Raw genomic sequence first — 16,743 nt, forward strand, 5'->3', positions numbered from 1 at the left:
GGTACCTGGCTTCGTATGGCCGATGAACCTTTTCCAAACTATTTAAATTTTTATAGCCCTGTGTTCGCTTCGGCAGCACATATACTAAAATTGGAACGATACAGAGAAGATTAGCAAGGCCCCTGCGCAAGGATGACACGCAAATTCATGAAGCGTTCCATATTTAAAAAAAAAAAAAATTTTATAGCCCTTTGAAATTGTCGGCACAGTTATGTTTGACTCTCAAGTAAGCAGAATAATCATCAGTGACCTAAATCTGATCTTTTTTTGGCTATTCAGCTTTTTGAAGTAGGCTGTAAAGCCTGAAAAATTTACACATTTCTTCTTAAATTGTCACTTATCACAAGTGATTGCCCAAACAACATTTTACGTTACTAATTCAGTTGATTCAAAGGAGCCTACCAGTTCTCCTAATTTGGGCAAGATCACTTGCAAATAATTGCTCTATTTTAAGCTAGCTTTGGAATATACTGATTTTAGTATGTGTGGTAGATAGTCCAACTTCAGTTATTATAATGTACTCAAAAGCAAAATTGAGCTTTTTCTTCAGATGATATTATAATTTTATTTTTTTAATTATTGTTTCAGGTTAATGTCAGGGTACAGAGAATTAGGTTACAATGTTTGCATTTGTTAGGCAGAGTCCCTCTTATAATCGTGTCCTGACCCCAAGAGGTGTGCCCTGCACGTAACATTGTGCCCACTAAGTGGGAGCACCCCCATCCCTCAGCCTTCTCTCTCCTCACTCCCTCATTCCCTGGCCCCTCCTGTGAACTGATTTGAGTTTTTCTCTTATGTGGGTGTATGTTAGATCATCTACTGTCTTCATATTATAATTGAGTGCATTGGATACTTGGCTTTTTCATTCTTGTGATACTTTACTAAGAAGAATGTTTTTCAGCTCCATCCACGTTAATATGAAAGGTGTAAAGTCTCCATCTTTTAATGGCTGAATAGTATTCCATGGTGTGCATATACCACAGTTTGCAAAATTAAGCTTAATCCCGTCTTAAGTTAAAAATAAATGTCTGCTGGGTGGCGCCTGTGGCTCAGTCGGTAGGGCGCCGGCCCCATATACCGAGGGTGGCGGGTTCAAACCCAGCCCCGGCTGAACTGCAACCAAAAAATAGCCGGGCATTGTGGCAGGTGCCTGTAGTCCCAGCTACTCTGGAGGCTGAGGCAAGAGAATCGCTTAAGCCCAGGAATTGAAGGTTGCTGTGAGCTGTGACGCCATGGCACTCTACCGAGGGCCATAAAGTTAGACTCTGTCTCTACAAAAAAAAATAAAATAAAAAAATAAATGTCTGCTTTATAGCACTTTGTTCTCTGCTTGGTGGTGTTTCCGAATCAAACAGTGGAAACTGAGAATCTCATCAGTTTGTGTCCCTCTGGAATTGTATTCTTTTCCTTTCAGATCCTAGTATTCTAAAGACTGGGGGGAGGGGGGAGACAAATTATAGAGTGTGAAATATGGCAGGGACAAGAAATCTCACTTTCTGAACTTTTTGCCATTTACTTTTAAGATAAAGACACAGATATTACCATGAAGCGGAGTGTGGATGACTTTGGCCTGCGAGACTCCTTGAGTGTGGCGTCAACTGACTCCTGTGCGTCAGCAGCAGAGGTAGGACATGCATGTTCCTAGAGAGGAGTCCCTTCCTTCTTTGGTTGGAGAGAACAGCTTGCCAAACTGCTGTAATTCAGTTCAGTCTCCATTTACTTAGCATCCACCATGTGGTATATACTAGGACGCAAAGATGTAACATGCGTGTAACATGGAAGTAAGCTCCCACAGGAGCTGAAAGTCTCTTTAAGGGGATGAACAAATAAACACATATTTTATTTTTGTTTATGTATTTTGAGACAAGAGTCTCACTGTCACCCAGGCATCATAGCTCACAGCAACCTCAAACCCCTAGGCTCAAGCCATCCTCCTGCCTCAGCCTTCCAAGTAGCTGGACTATAAGTACCACCCACAACTCTGGCTAATTTTTCTAATTTTAATAATTGAGACAGGGTCTCTTTGCTCAGGCTGGTCTTGAACTCCTGAGCTCAGGCGATCCACCTGCCTCGGCCTCCCAGAGGGCTAGGATTCCAGGCGTGAGCCACTGTGCCCGGCCTAAACACATATTTTAGATGGGCACTTTCATATGCAGTAGTAGGTAATGTGAGAGGCATATTATTTAGTATCTTAATGGAAAGCAATTTTTCAATTCATATCAAGAGAGTTTTTTCCTGCTGGCATCTTTACTGTGAATTTTTTTGAGTCTTAAAAATACCCAGATTCCTGGCTCAGCAACCGTAGCACAGTGGTTAATGGTGCTAGCCACATACATGAAGACTGGCAGGTTCAAACCCAGCCTGGGCCTACTAAACAACAATGATAACTGCAACAAAAAATAGCCGGGCGTTGTGGCAGGTGCCTTTAGTCCTAGCTACTTGGGAGGCTGAGGCAAGAGAATCGCTTAAGCCCAAGAGTTTGAAGTTGCTGTGAGTTGTGATTCCACAGCCCTCTACTGAGGGCAACATACACTCTGTCTCAAATAAATAAATAAATTAATTAATTAATAAAATAAAAATAAAATATTTTTTCCTACTTAAGACAGCTTTAAAAATTGCATATGAGCAATTTCATCTCAGAATATTTGTGTTTCATGGCAGATTTTGGATACAGATGCTGTCTTCTCTGTTCAGTGGTATTAGGCAGCTGCAGCTAATGTATGGATTTACTCTCTAGTGTGCAAAGCTTTCGGTATTTCAGTGCCTGTACCCTCAATCTTGAACTTTTTTATTTTTTATTTTTATTTTTTTGGCTAGGTCTGGGTTTGAACCCGCCACCTCCAGCATATGAGGCTGGCGCCCTACTCCTTTGAGCCACAGGCGCCACCCATAAAGATCTCCTTTCCAAATTTACGAATCTCATCAATTCTTTTTTTTTTTTTTTTTTTTTTGGCCAGGGCTGGGTTTGAACCCGCAACCTCTGACATATGGGGCCAGCACCTTACTCCTTTGAGCCACAGGCGCCACCCCTAAATCTTGATTCTCTTTTTGGGTGTGCCTTTTTTCTTTAAAGCAATACTGATCCATAATTTCTTCCATCATCTCAAGATTTTTCTGTATGTACCTATCTTAGCCATCACTTTCTGTATTATCTCCAGAATTATTTACATTTAAAAAACGTTTTGCAGTTTTAAGTTTTGATAGAATATATCTACTTGTTGTATGGGAAAGCTGTTTCTTCTTATACTGTTTAATACATGTTTGTATGTTATGTAGACAGTAAGTCCTAATGGCTTATAAGAAGAAAAATTGCTGTTCACTTTGCATTTTTTTCCACTCTGAGGAACAATGTATCTAATTGTGCTAAAGTTTCTAGCTGGTTGCAGTGGCTCATGCCTTTAATCCCAGCACTGTAGGAGACTTGAGATAGGAGGATCACGTGAACCCAGGAGTTTGAGGCTGCAGTGAGCTGTGATCATGCCACTGCCTTCCAGCCTGGGTGACTGAGCAAGACCTTGTCTCTTAAAAAAATAATAATTCTTTTAAAAAACGATTTCTTCTAATATGCACCTTTAAAAAATATTTTGCTAGCTGGCAAAGTGGCTGAAACCTATAGTCACAGCAACTCAGGAGGTTGAGGTGGGAAGATTGCTTGAGGTCAGGAGTTTGAGACCAGCCCAGGCAACATATGGAGAGGTCCCATCTCTAAAAAAGAAAAAAAATGGAAAACATCAGCCACATGCAGCCGTGCATGCTGTAGTCCCAGCTGCTTGGGAGACTGTGGCAGGAGGATTTTTCTGGCCCAGGAATTCAAGACTGCAGTGAGCTATGATTGCTTCACTACACTCCAGCCTGGGTGACAGGGTGACACCTCATCTCGAAAACATAAATTAAAAATTTTAAAAATTGCCAAGTGTTTATTGTACTTGCTTTAAATTTGGTGTTTAATAAGTCTTAAAAAATCTTTTAAAATCCTCATGGAAAACAAAATGCATGAATATAAACTAAAAGAACTCAGTATCCCAGAAACATCCTTAGGAAAGTTTCTAGGGTATAAAAATATGATCTCAGAATGTGACTGTTCCAAGATAAATTATTTTATGTTATAAGAAATATTTGTTAGATTATTTTTAACTGCATTTACCGTATGCCAAGGACTTAAAGTAGGGAAAACTATTTTAATGAAGAAAGTTATTAGGGTAATGAGATCAGAACTGTTTGGGATGTTAAACAGTTTTTGATTATTTGAAAACTTTTTTTCAGAATTGCCAGAAGTATTTCTTGCCTATTGAGATAAAAACAATTCCTGGCATAGGCCTTCCTGTAAGCTAGATCAATCATTTGTGAAAATGATTCACAATATTTCTCTCTTTAAGCTTTGCCAAATATTTACTTGAAACTACAGCCAAAGTTTTAAAAAATATAATAGTTTTATTAAGATATAATTCACATGGTATAAAATTCACCCTTTTAAAGTATGTAATTCAATAGTTTTTAGTATATTCACAGAGTTTACAGCCAGCACTGTTCTCTAATTCCAGAATATTTTTACTTCCTCTAAAACAAACCCCTACCCAATAGTAGTCTCTCTTCATCCCCCAACCTCTCTGCCCTTGGCAACCAATAATCTACCTTCTGGCTCTGGATTTACCTTATTCCAGACACTGCGTATAAATGGAATCAGACAGTGTGATATGCTGTGTTTGGCTTTCTTTCACTTAGCATGTTTTCTTTGAAGTTCTGAAAAGCCTTTGACTGTAAGATACCACTGCATTGTACTCCTGACTCTTCCATCTGTTAAAGAGATTTTCCTTTAGTAGGTGGAAACTAATTCTGCAGAGAGAGCAGTTTTGAGCTGTAGATTCCTTTTTTCTTAGAATTACCACTCTGCAATGTGTGTGTGTCTTTGAACGTACATATACACTTCTCTTTAAAGGGAAAGTTGTCTTGCTTATAGCCGGGATACTGCTCCTTGTACTCCAGGTGGAAGCTTGGGAAGCTTTTGCTATATCCATCTCTTTGACCTGACAGCACTTTTTCCTAGCAATCAAAAAAATACACTAATAATAATATGTAAAATGACAAAGATAAATATTTAGAAAAATCATAATCTGGAAAGGAAGGGCAGTATCTGTCATTTAAAATTCTTCTGTGGCTTGGTGCCTGTGGCTCAAGCGGCTAAGGCGCCAGCCACGTACACCTGAGCTGGCGGGTTCGAATCCAGCCCAGGCCTGCCAACAACAATGAAGGCTGCAACCAAAAAAAAAAAGTGGTGGGCGCCTGTGGTCCCAGCTACTTAGGAGGCAGAGGCAGGAGAATCGTTTGAGCCCAGGAGTGGGAGGTTGCTGTGAGCTGTGATGCCATGGCACTTTACCCAGAGTGACAGCTTGAGGCTCTGTCTCAAAAAAAAGAAAAAAAAAATCTTCTGTGAAAGTAGGAAGGCTTGACTGGAGCTGGAAGATCTGCTCCCAAGGTAACTCACTCATGTAGATGGTAGGATGTTGCTACCTATTGGCCGAAGACCAAAGTTTCATGGCATATTGACTTTTCTTGGGGCTGTTTGTATATCTTCACAACATGGCACCTTGCTTCCCCCAGAGGAAGTGATCCAAGAGGGACCAATGTGGAAGTGGTGACTGTCACAACCTATCTTCAGAAATCACATTCCATCACTTCCACGGTCTGTTACTGGTTATGCAGGTTAGCCCTATTCAGTGTGGGAGGGGATATGAGTAACCAGCCAGGTAAGAGAATCATTGAGAACCAATTTGGTGGGTAGCTATTATAGGTTTATTCCCTTTTTAAATTTATTTTCTGTTTTCCCTAAGGGGATACAGATTGGTAACAGCCTGTTTTCTTTAAAGTCCTATTTATAATTTTAGGTGATTTATTTGAAAGGAAAGTGTAGTAAACATGTAAAAAATGATCCATATTAAAATAGAACTTAGCCTATTTTATATAATAAATTATTTTATATAGCTAATCTATTATAAACCCCATTTATAATAGACTTGAGGCTTCAGACATTTTGCTCATGGTCTTTAAGAGGCCCTGACACACACCCAGGCTGGCAGGTTCGAACCCAGCCCAAGCCAGCTAAAAAACAAATTAAAGCATTTAAAAAAAATGTTCCCATTCTGCAAAGTCAGCATATGCCAAGAAAGATAAGACCCAATACCTCTGTGCCTCATGGACAGCAAGAGAAGTAATTTAGGATGTTAGAAATCCTTAGCTGATTCCAAAACATTGTTTGCACTGGCTACTTTGTCTGTAGGATGTATCTATTCTCTTGGTTTTTATTGTTGCTATTATTGACTTCTTTGATTTCTTCTGTGGCCATTTTTATGGTACTTACTAAATATGGGAGGTAACTAATGAGGCAGGATGGTGTCTTGATGTAAACTACTATAGTATCATTTTTCTTTTTGGAAATATTAAAATGGGTTTTTGAAATATGTCTTTTTGGAGGAAGAGTAATTTAGGAATTTAGGACATTTCGTTTCAGCTAGCAAAAATAGGACTTCTTTTTCATGGCAAATTGCATGTTTCCATAGCTGGGGTTAAACCATGTCATCGACCTCTGCTTCTGAAGCAACATCTCAGCTCTAATGAAGTACTGATCTTTTTCTGAAACCTTCGAAAGAGTTTTTTGGGAACTTTGTCCAAGTCTTCCAATAAAATGTATTCTAAAATGAGTGTTTAGGGAGTTGATTTTTTCTTTAAAAAAATTAAGATTAATGATTTTAGTAAGTGTTTCTGAGTTGTCATTGTCTCTTAAGAAGAGTAGATGGTGGGGCGGCGCCTGTGGCTCAAAGGGATGGGGCGCCAGTCCCATATGCTGGAGGTGGTGGGTTCAAACCCAGCCTTGGCCAAAAACCACAAAAAAAAAAAAAAAAGAAGAGTAGATGGTGGTAGTAGCTAGTATCAGATATTTAATGTGATATATTTTCACAGCTGCAAACCTATTTTAGGAGGCTTATTTAAACGACCATGTCAGCAAATAAGCAAGGTATCTATTGTTGGATTTGCTCACTTCTTCTTAGTCTAAATTATTTTATGTAGAGAATGAAATTGGAGCCCAATTTCCTTCTCAGAGCTTTTCTCTTTTAGTAGGTATACAGAATCTTGTTTTAACAGTGTTACAAAACTTTAAAATTATTTAAAATCGAAAGAATCTCTGTTCTTAGTTTTTAAGAGCTGTTAGTTAAAAAAAAAAAAACCTCAAAAAGACTTTGCTGTTGGTGTCACATATGTTCCCTGAAATTGAGGAGAAACGTTACTGAAAGCAGAGACTATATAACGCTAAATATCGTCTTCTTCGTATATGTCTTTTTCCCGCCCCCCGTGGTCTAATAGACATATTTATCCCATCCTAAATATTGCTGACACTGAAACTTCTTCTCCTTTGGCTCTTGGATCAGGTTAGTAGAGAGCTTGGTGCTTAGAGTAGATGCTCTAGACGGCAGCGCCTGTAACTCAGTGGTGAGGGCGCCAGTGACACACACCCAGGCTGGCAGGTTCAAACCCGGCCCAAGCCAGCTAAACAATGACAACTGCAACAAAAAATAGCCGGGCGTTGTGGTGGGTGCCTGTAGTCCCAGCTACTTGGGAGACTGAGGCAAAATAATCACTTAAGCCCAAGAGTTTGAGGTTGCTGTGAGCTGTGATGCCACAACACTCAACTGAGGGCAACCTAGTGAAACTCTGTCTCAAAAAAAAAAAAAAAGAGTATATGCTCTAGAATAAGATGTCTGGGTTTAAATCTTTCTATTTAGTTGTGGTAGGACAAATTCCTGCTGATTTAATCTGTTTCTTCATGTGTAAAATTTGAATAACAGTAGCACCTGCTTTGTGTGTTGTTGGAAGGGTTGAATGAGCCAATCCAGTTAAAGCGTTGAGTACAGTGCTGGCTGATGGGAAGTACCAAAGTGAAAGCCTGGAGAAGCACTTCTGGAATATTGGAGCAAAGATGTCCAAAAATCTCCTCCACAATAGCAACGAGAACACTGGCAGAACTTGTTAAAGATCAAAATTTTTGCAACTCTGGGCAGCGCCTGTGGCTCAGTGAGAAGGGCGCCAGCCCCATATACCGAGGGTGGTGGGTTCGAACCTGACCGGGCCAAACTGCAACAAAAAAATAGCCAGGCATTGTGGCGGAGGCCTGTAGTCCCAGCTATTCGGAAGGCTGAGGCAAGAGAATCGCCTAAGCCCAGGAGCTGGAGTTTGCTCCGAGCTGTGACTCCACGGCACTCTACCCAGGGCCATAGCTTGAGGTGCTGTGTCAAAACAAAAATTCTTTTTGCAACTCTGAAAAGTGGCAAAAGACTTATATTTGAGAAAAATGGCTGAATCTCCATGAGAGCAGTGAGCTTTGTGGATTTTTATTTGCTCTATTCTTGTCTCCTTAGAGTAGCCTTAAAAACCAAGTCTTCAACTATTTAGCAAGTTGTTGTGAAAACCAGCAGTGTGGCATCCACTGGAGGGAATGTAATGGCTTTGGTGCTTCCCAAAAGACCGGTTCCTAGAGAATTGTCAGGATTTGACTTGTGTAGCAACTCCTTGCAAAGCTCTGTTCTCAAGACTTGTCTTTCTGTGACCCAATTTAGAACTCACTCTGTGTATGAAGCCCCATCCCTTGTGCCTTTGTTGTAAACAGTCCATTCAGCTGCCTGACCACTGGGCAGTAAGTTGGGGCTAAATAGAGGAAGACAGAAAAAACACTAAAGGAAAAACCGGCAATGAGATGTTCAAGGGGGGCTTTGAAAAACACCACCGTAGGTCTGGGAATCTAGAAGGTCATATGCATATACAGGGCTATGCACATGCCCAGAAAACTGAGACATCCCTAATCTCACCTCTGGCTGACCTTGGTGTTCAGTGCAGGCAGGAAGTAAAAGTTAAGGCAAAGAAAACATAGACTAATTGGACTTTATAAAAGCATCTAAAACCTTTTGTGCTTCAAACACCAACAAGAATGTGAAAACTGGGTGGTGCCTGTGGCTCAGTGGGTAGGGCGCCAGCCCCATATACCAAGGGTAGCGGGTTTGAACCTGGCCTTGGCCAAACTGCAACAAAAAAATAGCCAGTCACTGTGGCAAGCGCCTATAGTCCCAGGTACTCGGGAGGCTGAGGCAAGAGAATCGCTTAAGCCCAAGAGCTGGAGATTGCTGTGAGCTGTGACACTACAGCACTCTACCGAGGGTGATAAAGTGAGACTCTGTCTCTACAAAAAAAAAAATTTTTTTAAATAAAAAATGGAGGACAATATTTGTAAATGATGCATCTGATAAAGGGCTTGTATCTAGACTGTATAGAGAACTCTTGCAACTCAACAATGAATGGACAAATAATTCAGTTTAAAATGGGCAAAGGATTTGGACATTTTCCCAAAGAATATATATAAATAGCCAATAGGCAGATGAAAAAAATGCTCAACATCATTAGCCATTTGGGAACGAAAACCACTTCACATCCACTGAGGTGGACAGTTAACAGTTGTTACTGAGGATGTGGCGGAACTTGCTGAGAGTGGAATTTGAATCTTCATACATTGCTGGTGCTAATGGAAAATGGGCAGCCATTCTGCAAAACCGTTTGACAATACCTCAAAAATAAAATAAAGAGTTACCTTCTGACCTTTCCATTCCTAGGTATATACCAGGAGAATTGAAAACATAACTATAAGTCTTGTTAGACCTAAAAACAACAACAACAAAAAAACAAAAAAAACTTGAACACAAATGTTCATAGCAGCCTTATTCATGGTCGCCCCAAAGTAGAAACAACCCAAACGTTCATCCGTTTGTAGTCATCAGACAAATTGCAGCACATCTATACAACGGAACTTTCTTCAGCTATAGAAGACGGAAGTGCTGGTATGTACTTACATCGTGGATGAACCTTGAAAACATTATGCTAAGAAAAAGAACCCAAATACAAAAGACCACGTCTTGTTTGATTCTATTTATATGAATTTCCATAGTAGGAAACTCCATAAAGACTGCAGGAAGATAATGATTTCCAGGGACAAGCGGGAAGAGGGTGTTTGGAGTGAGTACTGATAAGTAGAGAGTTTCTTGTTTGTGTAATAAGAATGTCCTGGAGTTAGAAAGTGGTGCTGGTTGGGTGGCGCCTGTGGCTCAAGGAGTAGGGCGCCGGTCCCATATGCCAGAGGTGGTGGGTTCAAACCCAGCCCCGGCCAAAAACCACACACACACACACACACAAAAAAGAAAGTGGTGCTGGTTGCACAACTGTGACTCTACTAAAAACCACTGTATTATGTACTCCACGGGGGTGAATTTTATGGTATGTGAATTTTATCTCAAAACTTTTATTTTTTTAAAAAACAAAAGCCAGGGCAGCACCTGTGGCTCAAAGGAGTTGGGCGCTGGCCCCATATGCCAGAGGTGGTGGGTTCAAACCCAGCCCTGGCCAAAAACTGCAAAAAAAAAAAGCCAAAAAGTACAGTCTGCCGTTAAATGGATAACCTGGCATTAAAAATAAAATCACTCCAAACGTTTTTTTGTCTGTGTTTTGTTTGGTTTTGCTTAGCTGGCTACTCTACAGTGTTTGCAATTGTTGCTTTTTAATGAACTGTCAGTAGACGGGAATTCCATTTGTGGAGTTATGCTGGCCAGAAGCTCGTGACTGCTGATTTCAGTTATAATCAAAACTACATATAAGAAAAAAAAAATCCTTAGAATAGCCAAACTGAGCTTATTTCAATGTGTTTGTAGAAAGTTTTGCTTCATTTACAATTATGAGTTACAGTACTTCTAAGTACTCTTTGGATAGTGAAATCGTCTTCTTTTTTTTTTGAGACAGAGTCTGTGTTACCCTTAGTAGAGTGCTATGATGTCGTAGCTCACAGCATCCTCCAATTCTTGGGCTTAAGCAATTCTCTTGCCTCAGCCTCGCAAGTAGCTGGGATTATAGGCGCCTGCCAAACACCTGGCTGTTTTTTGCTGCATTGCTGTTTAGCTGGCCTGGGCCGGGTTCGAACCCACCAGCCTCGGTGTATGTGGCTGGCACCGTAACCACTGTGCTACGGGTGCTGAGCCGAAACCCTCCCCTCTTGTTTAATGCTTCCTTTTGAGTTATTCTCACCTGTGGAGTAAGAGGTAGTCTTGCTTTCCTGTGCAGTCTATGTTTAAGTAATTGGACTCTAAAAGAACTAAGCTTGTCATAACGTTTACTCTTTGTAACAACTGAATTTTGAAATAAAGTGAATTCAGGTCTTATTAGCTATAAAGTGCTATTGAATGGTTTTTATCGTTTACTCAAATTTAGTGTATTTGAGGTTAGTAGAATCCTACTTTCTTTTTCTTACAGTTTTTCTTACATCAGCATAGTATGATTTAACCCACTGTTTTCTTAGCTTGGTGAGCACAGAGACGCGCCCCACACCTACAGCCTGGAGTCTCTTTGTCCCTGCCCCTTTTACGAGGAAGCCATGCGTTTAGTGGAAGAAGGAAAAATTTACTCCAGAGTGCTGAGGTACCACTTCAGTTTTGCTTGTATTTATGAAGAATATTAGGTGTTGGTGTGATATTTATTAAAAATGTTTGTGAGAACAGGGAAAAGTATGTCTCTAGGTCCAAGTAAAAAACATTCTTTTTACGTGTTCTGCCAGTATTGAGAAAACATGTGTTTTATATTAAGGTCCCAAGGTTAAGCCTTGTTTGAGTCCAAATTTGTAGTCGGCTTGACTTGAATGTGGTTTAACAATTGTCTTCCCTGTTTGTTACACAGAACTGAAGTGTTGGAGTGCCTGGGAGACAGTGATTTTCTTGCCAAACTTCACTGTATTCGACAGGCTTTTCAGGTACTTTTTTTTTACTTCAGTGAGTTCACCCGGCCGCTCTTCCTGCCCTCATGTTAGAGGTTAGGGTTTATGAACAGGACCGCCTCGCCCCGTCCCGTCCTTACTCCTGATGGCAAATGTGAAGTCTCCCGACCTAGTGTCCCTCCCTCTGCTTCCCTTCCTTTGTGCCCACGTGTTACTGTCCTCTCCCACGGGTTCCCAGGGCTACACACTTTGTCACCACAGGGTATTTTGATGCTGTAAGTGTGTGCAAATGGCTACTTAAAATAAAAATCCTCTTATCACGTGGTGTGTGTTCTAGATTTAATTTCAGATCAATTATAAAATCACTGACTTCCTAAAAAGAAATAAGGCCATTTAATAACAAAATATCTGTGTTTTCTTATGTTTTGAGGCTGTATAAAATTTATTTTATACTTTCTGTATTATGTTGAACAGAATTTAAATCCAAGTTTATTCCTCTTAAATCCTTTTTTGGCTCTAAGACTCAAAAACTCTTTATTTTGGTAGATTGGGACTTTCTCTGTTTTTTGCCTATTTAAACAGCCCCTGTGTAATGCATTAACGTGGGATGTTTATTTGTGCAGAGACTTGATATAAAGTTGAACATCTTTATATCAAGATGATCTTCAGATTCATCAGGTCTCTTTCCTCTTTGTTTGGGGATGAATTTTTTTTTCAGGTAATTCTTTCAGAAACAGCCAACAGGATATTCCTTGCTGAGAGTGGAAGGAAAATTTTATCAGCTTTAATTGTGAAAGCTCGAAAGGTAAACTTGTTTTGTGAGCAAGGTTTTTATTATTTTTATGGATCTGAAGATTTAATACATTAAATGTTTGATAGAAGAAAAAGTGTTTGTGGATCATGGAGAGGTTCACATTTCTAAAATAGATAACTCAAAGAGGGTTAATTTCTGTTTGGGTTGAATGGTTTTCTGTGTATAAGGTGCACACCATTTTGACCAAGGTGTTTCTCATAAGTTATTTCCCGTGTACCGTGAAGGTTATGGATGTCACGATGAGAATCATCACTGGAGCTCCTCCCATAGCCAGCACTGTTGTTATTACTAATACCTCCTCTCTTACTTTCCTCAATACTGCTCAAGAAATAGTGCAGGCCTGAGAACTCTAGAGTACAATTTGAGCCCCATTTTACTCTTCATGAAATGGAATGAGGCAGAAGCAATGACAAGAACTGTATTCAGACTGTAAGGAACCCCTTTATTTTATGTGAGGTTTGTCCAGATGATGAGAAAACAAAATAAAGTAGGCCTTCCCTGAGCAATCTGCATCCCTGGTTTTCAGACCCAACCCCTTTGAACCTCAAAGGGTCCTCAGTTGCCTCACTTGCATAATAGAATTTTATAGTTATTTATTTATTTATTTTTTTTTTGCAGTTTTGTTGAGGGCTGGGTTTGAACCCGCCACCCCCCCATATATGGGGCTGGCGCCCTACTCCTTAAGCCACAGGCACCACCCTATTAATTAATTAATTTATTTTTGAATCAGAGTCTCACTCTGTTGTCCTCAGTAGAGTGCTGTGGCATCACAGCTCACAGCAACCTCCAACTCTTGGGCTTAAGCGATTCTCTTGCCTCAGCCTCCCAAGTAGCTGGGACTATAGGCGCCTGCCACAATGTCCAGCTATTTTTTTGTTGCAGTTGTTTGTTTGTTTGTTTTTTTGTGATTTTTTGGCCAGGGCTGGGTTTGAACCCGCCACCTCCGGCATATGGGACCGGCACCCTACTCCTTGAGCCACAGGCACCGCCCTTGTTGCAGTTGTTTAGTTGGCCCGGGCTGGGTTCGAACCTGCCACCCTCAGTGTATGTGGCTGGAGCTGTAACCACTGTGCTATGGGCACCGAGCCTAGAATTTTATATTTATATCCCTACTTCAAAGGGTCATTGTGATTAAATAAAAGATGAATGAGAAAGCAACTTAAAAAAATAACGTACTGGGCGGCGCCTGTGGCTCAGTGAATGGGGCGCCGTCCCCATATGCCGAGGGTGGCGGGTTCGGACCCAGCCCCGGCCAAATTGCAACAGAAAAATAGCCGGGTGTTGTGGCGGGCGCCTGTAGTCCCAGCTGCTCGGGAGGCTGAGGCAAGAGAATCGCTTAAGCCCAGGAGTTGGAGGTTGCTGTGAGCCGTGTGACGCCACAGCACTCTACCCGAGGGTGGTACAGTGAGACTCTGTCTCTACAAAAAAAAATAAATAAATAAAAATAAAGTACTAAGTATATGCAATGTGATACTAACTACTTGGCAGTTCCAAGTGTAAACTGTATGTTGCTTTCTCAGACTTCCCGTGGCAGATAAACCCAGTGACGTGAACTAGAGTTCTACCCCCAAGGAATAGACTGTAATAAAAACATCACATAACGTCTGCTGTAACCAGGTTTTCATTTTAAGGACTAACCTAGACAGGCATACATATTTGATAGTGAATAGTTTGTCCAGTTTACTGACATTCTGAGTCTTGGCTTCTGTAAAACATTGGACAAAATTGTAGTTCAGGTAAATTTGGCATACCTTAAAAATGTATGTTAGTTCATTTACTTAATAATGTTAAGATCCTACAAACTTACTTAAGAAGTAATGAGTAACTTACTTGGTAGGCTGGCGACTTATTATAAATTGGAGTTTAGAATTAAAATGTGTTTTCTACTGCAGAATCCAAAGAAGTTTGAAGATGTTTTTGATGAAATGATCTATTTTTTAGAGCAGACTGATCACTGGGATAGCACTGAAATGGAACTTGCTGCTAGAGGGGTAAGTGGGGAAGACAGGCCACGTGCCAGTAACGAAATAGCAAAGTGGAGTGAGCATTGTGGGTGCTATGACAGGAGCATGAACAAAGGGCTGCTAGAGGGGACAGGAGGGGGAGATGGGTTTCACTTGATAAGGTCTAGGAAGGGGCAGCTACCATGTGTAATTAGCCAATTGTCATTTCCGATGGTGAGTTTTCATATTTATCTCTTGTCTTCCTCTTTTTTTTTTTTTTTTGTCTTTTTTTGAATAATCTGATACAACTCAAAAAACCCTGCTGTTAAAAAGTACAAAATCTTGGCTCAAAATTTATTTCAGCTTTATGTAATAATAATTTCTGGGCCAAGTGCGGTGGCTCACGCCTGTAATCCTAGCACTCTGGGAGGCCAAGGCGAGTGGATCTCCTGAGCAAGAGCAAGACCCTGTCTGTAAAAATGGCCTGGTGTTGTGGTGGGCGCCTATAATCCCAGCTACTTGGGAGGCTGAGGCAAGGGAATTGCTTGAGCCTAAGAGTTGGAGGTTGCTGTGAGCCATGACACCAGGGCACTCTACCAAAGGCGACAAAGTGAGACTCTGTCTCAAATAAATAAATAAATAATTTCTGCTTACACTCATAATTTAATGCAGGTAAAACATCTAAACTTTTATGATGTTGTTCTGGATTTCATACTAATGGATTCCTTTGAGGATCTAGAAAACCCACCCTCGTCCATTCAGAATGTAGTAAATAATCGCTGGCTAAACTGTTCCTTCAAAGAAACGGTAAGTGATAGTTTACCTTTCTCAGCCATTTAGCTATGATTTTAAAATGGTCAGAACTGGGAGGATTAATAAGGTTTCCATGTATGCCTGCCCACAGAATGACAAGTGTAGAAGCCAAGCTCAGACTTTGGCACTGGTGTCAGAAGTGGGTGGCGTGACACCTTCAGATGACATTCTCTTCGTTGCCCCTTCCACCAGTCCCAGTTCCGACCTGGTGGACTCAGTATTTCATCAGGTCTCAAAAAAAAAACTCAGGCTTCAGATTAGTTCAGGCCTAACAAAATAATTGCCTATAACTGAAATGGCTGAATGACTAAACCGAAATATGGCAGTTCATAGTTTTTAAAAAGTGACTGCGTATCTTTAATAAGAAAATATGGAGATTCATGTTCTCACATGCTACCCTTAGGAGAGAAAAACTAGTCAAAATAAAAGAGGTTTAAACGATATTCTGTATTTTGAAAGTTTTAGTTTCTGTTGTATGTTGTACTCAAAGCCTTGTTTGACGTTTATTTTTGTTGGGATTTAAGTGTGTACCTGAAAGGAAGGTGGGGTGGATGTCATATTTGATGATAAAGTTTGAATGCCTTTAAAATTTTTTCCAAATGAAATAGCCGGGCATTGTGGCGGGCACCTGTAGTCCCAGCTGCTCGGGAGGCTGAGGCAAGAGAATCACGTAAGCCCAAGAGTTAGAGGTTGCTGTGAGCCGTGTGACGCCACGGCACTCTACCCAAGGGCAGTACAGTGAGACTGTCTCTACAAAAAAAAAAAAAAAAAAAAATTTCCAAATGGCAATTTCACAATTATTTTGGAACTTCCTGATAATACATTTTAAAACATTTTTAATAAATCCAGCTTTTCCTCAATTAAGTATGTTTTAATCATAAAAAAAACACATCTTCATTTCTTTTCTTTCTTTCTTTGTTTCTTTTTTATTTTTAGTATTCCTCCCTGTGGTCCAAATACATTTGTCACTTCCATAACTTGGTTAAATGACCTTCATCAAAGTTGGGTCATATCAGAATAGGGTCAGATTTCATCAACATCTACTGGGTGCTTTTCTCCTGTCATGGTTATATGTCTTAGTTTTTCATTCTTTTTATTCTTTAAAAGAATAAAACTTTTAGCTGAAGCTTGGCACCTGTATTCAATGGTTAGAGTGCCTGCCCCATGCATGTGGGGTGGCGGGTTCAAACCCAGCCAGGGCCTGCTGAATAAAAAAATAAAGAATTTAGCGGCCAGGTGCCAGTTAGGGTTAGGTGAGCCGGGTGGATTGCCTGAGCTCACAGGTTCGAGACCAGCCTGAGCCAGAGTGAGAGTTCATCTCTAAAAATAGCCAGGCATTGTGGTGGGCACCTGTAGTCCCTGCTACTTGGGAGGCTGAGGCA

At 40.6% G+C, this 16,743-nt stretch overlaps 1 protein-coding gene and 1 non-coding gene across 5 annotated transcripts in view; both read left to right on the forward strand.

The window, feature by feature from the left end:
- Positions 1 to 16,743, forward strand: part of MIGA1 (mitoguardin 1) — a 64,001-nt gene that overhangs the window by 36,916 nt on the left and 10,342 nt on the right. For 3 of the 4 annotated variants that reach the window (XR_008380254.1, XM_053592381.1, XM_053592382.1), the window contains exons 8-13: positions 1,524 to 1,624; positions 11,381 to 11,499; positions 11,755 to 11,827; positions 12,510 to 12,596; positions 14,498 to 14,596; positions 15,221 to 15,355. Coding sequence is in view for 3 of the 4 variants with exons in the window: in XM_053592381.1 (XP_053448356.1) it covers positions 1,524 to 1,624; positions 11,381 to 11,499; positions 11,755 to 11,827; positions 12,510 to 12,596; positions 14,498 to 14,596; positions 15,221 to 15,355 (614 nt within the window). In the remaining variant the exon portion in view is untranslated. Of the gene's footprint in view, positions 1 to 1,523; positions 1,625 to 11,380; positions 11,500 to 11,754; positions 11,828 to 12,509; positions 12,597 to 14,497; positions 14,597 to 15,220; positions 16,019 to 16,743 lie in introns of those variants that run through there. The other variant, XM_053592383.1, reaches the window with a different exon arrangement.
- LOC128586884 (U6 spliceosomal RNA) lies at positions 61 to 167 on the forward strand. The gene has a single exon (XR_008380342.1). It is a non-coding gene; the product is annotated as a U6 spliceosomal RNA (small nuclear RNA).

This window comes from Nycticebus coucang, chromosome 5 (assembly GCF_027406575.1).
Source record: "Nycticebus coucang isolate mNycCou1 chromosome 5, mNycCou1.pri, whole genome shotgun sequence".
NCBI classification, from domain to species: domain Eukaryota; kingdom Metazoa; phylum Chordata; class Mammalia; order Primates; family Lorisidae; genus Nycticebus; species Nycticebus coucang.